The sequence below is a fragment of the Otolemur garnettii genome, unplaced genomic scaffold (assembly GCF_000181295.1).
Source record: "Otolemur garnettii isolate 467f Iridium unplaced genomic scaffold, OtoGar3 scaffold00145, whole genome shotgun sequence".
NCBI classification, from domain to species: domain Eukaryota; kingdom Metazoa; phylum Chordata; class Mammalia; order Primates; family Galagidae; genus Otolemur; species Otolemur garnettii.
In genome coordinates this window covers 2,453,996-2,460,281 of record NW_003852540.1, presented here as the reverse complement: position 1 = coordinate 2,460,281, position 6,286 = coordinate 2,453,996, and the positions used below count along the sequence as shown (strand labels likewise).

Below are 6,286 nucleotides of genomic sequence, written 5' to 3'. Positions count from 1 at the left end.
CACACGTCACAACTGAGCAGAGCCATCACTCCTCATCTGGAAATTTACGCTGGGCAGATGAGGTGACACTTGGAAGCTTTAAAGTAAGAAAATCATTGAACTTCACACCTTTCAGTCAATCAAAGAGTAATAGTATCTTCTCTATTTCCCCATAATTGTCTTGAGGGTATAATACAAACATAGATATAAAGTTCTTTGGTAAAGTCCAAAATAACAAACAGGAGGGAGACATTCTTAAAAATGGAACTTTTACCAGCATCTAGCTTCTTTCCCTATTTCTGGGGAAATAAGTTGAAGGACATCTGGGTACTGAGTCACATTATTGTAGTAAATATGCTATGGTAGTAAAAAGGATAAAAAATCCATTCAGGGCCAAGTCAGGTCAGAAAACACTATGTACATGTGAAAATAAATTAGGGGTACAAGAGAATTAAGGGATAAAATGATGTGAAAATTGTGCAGAGAGAATAGATAGATGACACTCAAAGGAAGGCTGGAAGGTTGAGATGGATCTTATTTAGTATTGGCCTAACATTATAGAGTGCTATAAAAAATTATACTACAATCAAAGCAGAGTTCTGGGTAAAATAATAAAATCCTATAACAATTTAATTTAATATTCAAATTAGTTAATTCAAGAATATAAGGCATGAAGATCACTTAATACACTACTTCTTTCCAAGATCACCTGGAGAAGACAAAGTAAAGCCTAGCCAGGTTACCAAGACGCTCTTCATTAGTTCAACTAGTCAGCCACATTTCACCTCCTTTATATATTGAGTAATTACATAGTACAACATTTTAACGTAAGATCCCATGGTGAGGAAAGAATCTAGAATAATAGTTCAATATTAACATCAATATTATTACTAAATAAATTATGCAATGATTCAAAGTTTTATCATCGTAGTGATAAGAGAATTTTCCATTTACAAATGACTCTTCCCGGGGCTCCCTTCATGTCTCTGTTCCTCAGGCTGTAGATGAAGGGGTTCAGCATAGGAGTCACCACAGTGTACATCATAGCCATGACAGTCTCCTTCAGAGTAGAATTATTAGCTGATGGGCATAAGTATAGGCCAATAATTGTCCCATAGAAAAGTGACACCACAGAGAGGTGGGAGCCACAGGTAGAGAAGGCCTTGTGGATACCCCTACCAGAAGGGACCTTGAGGATGGACAATACAATTCGTGCATAGGAAAAGATAATGAGTACAAATGGGATGATGAGAACAAGTCCTCCCGTGATGAATATCATCAATTCATTGACTCGAGTATCAGAACAGGCCAACTTCAGCAGAGCAGACATATCACAGAAAAAGTGAGGGATCACATTGTCCCCACAAAAACACAATCTGGCCATGAGGAGGGTGTGCAACATGGCATGGAATGCGGTCAGCACCCACGACAGTGCCACCAGGGAGAGACAGAGCTGGGGGCTCATTATGGTGCTGTAGTGCAGGGGGAAACAGATGGCCACATAGCGGTCATAAGCCATGGCCACAAGGAGGAAGCTCTCTAGGTCACCAAAAAACAGGAAGAAGTACATCTGAGTCAGGCAGCCTGCATAGGGAATAGAAGGGTCTTGTCTCTGCATGATCTGCAGCAATTTGGGAATGGTCACGGAAGAGAAGCAGAGGTCAGAGAAGGACAAGTTTCTGAGAAAGAAATACATGGGTGTGTGAAGGTGGGGATCTAGTAGAATGATGACGATGATGAGAAGGTTCCCCAGGACAGTGGTAATATACATGGCCAGGAACAGGGCATAGAATAGGTTTTGCTGCTCTAGTTTGATGGGCAGGCCCAGAAGGAGGAACTCTGAGATGATAGTTTGATTTCTTCCTGCCATAGTCTTTCTCCAGTATCTTCAAAGGAAAGCAATAGAGCCTTTTAAAACTTGAATTTAAGAACAAAGGTATTTATATGATGCACAGTAGGTAAGGTGTTCTGCAAAAATTGTTTATTTAACTGCCATCCCAATAATTCCTGCTATACCACAAATGTCTATAATTAGAATCTCTATAATCAGAAATGACTTATTTCTTCATCTCATATTAACATGTAACAACATTCCATACTTTGTAAAATACTTTAACCTATTTACTTCTGAAACACAAAATGTGTTGGTTTTTCTCTTACCTGCCTGGGCAGTCATCCTCAGTAACTGTGATTGGCTGATGCTCTGTTGTTATTTTTTGTTTGTTTGTTTATAATCCCTAGGGCTTTTTCTAAACTGTTTTCTCTTCTAATTCTACATATACCCTCACCCCCAAAAAACCTTACCTACTTCAATGGCTTCAATTACCATTTAAAAATATGTTTTCTAGCCTTCACAATTCTATAGCCCCAGTCTCAATGACTGTCTTCCCTTGGATGTATCACAGATATCTTCAGCTCTACACATCCCAAATAAACTCAAATCTCACCCTGCTCCTCTTCCCATCCCACCTCCACCACTCTCTCATATATGGTAACAGGAATTTATTTAATTAATGCATTTCTTTCACTATCAACATACAACCTACCAATTCCTATAGCTTTTGCACTTCATACTATTTCTAATTTATCCACTGCTCATCCCAACTGCCACTTCCCTAGACCAGACTCACATCTTGCTTTATCTGGACTATTGACACCTCTCAATTCACCTCCCTGATGCCATTCTTCAATACCTTCAACAACCTTCATTGACACTGTGGAATTCTAAGATGAAAACCTGATCATCATTTCCTGCTGAAAATCTTCATGGATTATCACTGCTCTTAACACAAACATAATTAGACTGGGCACAAGGGCTCATGTCGGAAACCCTAGCACTCTGGAGGCTGAGGTGGGAAGATCTCTTGAGATCAGGAGTTCGAGACCAACCTGAGCAAGAGCGAGACCCCATCTACTAAAAATAGAAAACCTAGCAAGGCATTGTGGTGGGCACCTGTAGTCTCACCTATTTGGGAAGCTGAGGAAACAGGATCATTTGAGCCCAGGACTCTGAGGTTGCTATGAGCTAGGCTGGTGTCATGACACTGTAGCCTGGGCAACAAAGTAAGAATCTGTCTAAAAAAAGAGAGAGAGAGAGATGTAAGAAATTCCTTCACAAAATAATACATAACTGTTGGGATTTTCACCCTGCTGATGGTGTTTCATACAGTCTCCTTAACAGTTTTTACATTTCGATATTACATACTGGCATTATGGTGCGAAGAAACATCCAGTGAAGTATATATACTTGGTTTCCTTTAATTTTGATTCCCTAGCAAATGATTGGACCCTATCTCTGGTATCAAGACTGTGACTAGCAATCACAAACCCGAAATATCACCTGCAGATGCTGCCACTAATGATGAAATGAACTTCATATCTTCTCCCACCTATTAGATGATCAGTTCTCACTCTGCACTGGACAAAAAAGTCACCTAGAGCAGTGCTTCTAAACTTTAATGGCCATGAAAATCTCTTGGAGATTCTATTGTTCAGATTCTACATTTTTTTTTTTTTGAGACACACTCTCACTCTGTTGCCCTTTGGTAGAGTGCCATGGCATCATAGCTCACAGCAACCTCAAACTCTTGGGTTCAAGGGATCTTCTTGCCTCAGCTTCCCTAGTAGCTAAGGCAGTAGATGCCCACCACAACCCCCAGCTAGTTTTTCTATTTTTAGTAGAGACAGGGTCTCACTCTTGCTTAGGCTGGCCTTGAACTCCCAAGCTCAGGTAATCCACCTGCTTCAGCCTCCCAGAGTGTTAGGCATGAGAGATTGTACATTTTTGATTAATACCCAGATAATGCAATGCTATGGTGCACAGACTGCATGTGAGTAGCAAGGATATGTATTGTTTTTAAATTACAGATTACTATAATCACAGGACAGATAAATTTAATCACAATTTCTGAGAGAAGGCCTATGCAAAAATAAATTTAATCATAATATCTGAGAGAAGGCCTATGCACAGTTTTTTGAAAGCTTAACAGGCAATTTTAAAATGAAACAAGACTTGAGATCTACTGCATTAAAGCCTACCTCAAAGAGATGCCATTACATAGATGATAGAATCTTGTGAGAACATTTTTAGCAGTAAGTAATATTTATGAACAATAATGCATTGACAATAATTTAACTGGAAAATATTAGTCAAAATACTTCTAGAATGTTGGCAAGAAGAGAGATGACGAAGAAGAAAGTTGCCATATCTAAGAACTATTTTGCAGAACCTCATACAATCTGGGAAAACAAGGCCTTCAGGTTGGAAGGACATGAAGGATCATTTCACCCTCTGCTCAACTTACCCAGTGCATCAGAGGGTAATTCTGAGGCTCTGACCTCAGATTCTACTCACTTTTATTCATTGTAAGCACATGAAGTAACAGCCTCAGTTGTCACCTGGGTCTGTCCCACCCCTTTTCACGTCTCCGGTTCTACCCATCCCTGGGGCAAAGGGATCCTGAATCCCAGATGAATCCAGATATTAAAATAACTCATTAAAGATAAACCAATTATCCAGGACCTCTCTAGGACAAATTTTTTCATATCTCTCTGATCACATCTGACTATTCTTTGGGGGAAGGAGGAGATAGAGAAAAGTTCATAGAGGGATGCTCCTGTACAGGGAATAGAGACTAGTCCTGTGTCACTGGAGCCTACATTTTGGGAGGTAAAGAAGACTGGTTGGAGAATCCATAAATGAAACTGAGACTACACAGTGAATGGCCTAAAATAGCTTAGGAATATAAAAGTTTACACACAAAGCTATCAGTGATCTTTAAGGATATAAAAGATATAGATTTTGTAAATATTTCAGAGCAGTTGAGAGAAACTACAATTAACAAGAATCAGACTTCTATGATCCATCATTATGCAATACAGCGTAGCAATGAAGTCCACATGTAATTTAAAATGCTGTGCAATTTATTTATTGTTGTTGTTGTTGGGGATTCATTGAGGATACAAGAAACCAGGTTACACTGATTGCATTTGTTAGGTAAAGTCCCTCTTACAATTGTGTACTTCCCCAAAAAGGTGTGTCACACACCAAGACTCCACCCCCTCCTTCCCTCTCTCTGCTCTTTCTTTCCCCACCCACCCTCCTTCTCTCTCTCTCTCTCTGTTCTCCCCTTCCCCCACCCTCACTGTGTCATTAATTGTTATTAATTATCCTCATATCAAAATTGAGTACATAGGATTCATGCTTCCCAATTCTTGTGATGCTTTAGTAAGAATAATGTGTTCCACTTCCATCCAGGTTAATACAAAGGATGTAAAGCCTCCATCTTTTTTTAATGGCTGAATAGTATTCCATGGTATACATATACGACAGCTTATTAATCTGTTCCTGGATTGGTGGGTATTTAGGTTGTTTCCACATTTTGGCGATTGTAAATTGAGCTGTGATAATAGTCTAGTGCAAGTGTCCTTATGGTAGAGGATTTTTTTCCTTCTGGGTAGATGCCCAGTAATGGGATTGCAGGATCAAATGGGAGGTCTAGCTTGAGTTCTTTGAGGGTTCTCCATACTTCTTCCAAAAAGGTTGTATTAGTTTGGAGTCCCACTAGCAGTGTAAAAGTGTTCCTATCTCTCCACATCCACACCAGCATCTGCAGTTTTGAGATTTTTGTGATGTGGGCCATTCTCACTGGGGTTAGATGATATCTCAGGGTGGTTTTGATTTGCATTTCTCTAATAATTAGGGATGATGAGCATTTTTTCATATGTTTGCTAGCCATTCATCTGTCTTCTTTAGAGAAGGTTCTAGTCATCTCGCTTGCCCATTGATATATGGAATTGTTGGCTTTTTTCATGTGGATGAATTTGAGTCCTCTGTAGGTCCTAGTTGTCAAGCTTTTGTCTGATTCAAAATATGCAAATATCCTTTCCCATTGTGTAAGTTGTCTATTTGCTTTGGTTGTTGTCTCCTTAGCTGTACAGAAGCTTTTCTGTTTCATTAAGTCTCATTTGTTTATTTTTGTTATTGTTGCAATTGCCACAGAAGTCTTCTTCATAAAGTCTTTCCCCAGGCCCATATCTTCCAGTGTTTTTCCTATGCTTTCTTATAGGATTTTTTATCATTTCATGTCTTAAATTTAAGTCCTTTATCCATCTTGAATCAATTTTTGTGAGTGGAGAAAGATGTGGGTCCAATTTCAGTCTTTTACATGTGGATATCCAGTTCTCCCACCACCATTTATTGAATAGGGAGTATTTCCCCAGTGTATATTCTTGTTTGGTTTATCAAAGATTAGGTGGTTGTGAGATGTTAATTTCATTTCTTGGTTTTCTATTCGATTCCAAATGT

General features: G+C 39.2%; 1 protein-coding gene across 1 annotated transcript; it reads right to left on the bottom strand.

Annotated features, from left to right (window-relative positions):
• Window positions 1-901: 901 nt before the first annotated feature.
• Window positions 902-1,849, bottom strand: LOC100965982 (olfactory receptor 1E2-like). Its single transcript, XM_003799118.1, has one exon. It carries the CDS (start codon window positions 1,847-1,849, stop codon window positions 902-904), a length of 948 nt encoding a protein of 315 aa, XP_003799166.1.
• Window positions 1,850-6,286: the final 4,437 nt, after the last annotated feature.

What these genes read in the sequence shown, in the direction of transcription:
- LOC100965982 (XM_003799118.1), bottom strand. Translation starts at nt 1,849, where the DNA reads ATGGCAGGAAGAAATCAAACTATCATCTCAGAGTTCCTCCTTCTGGGC.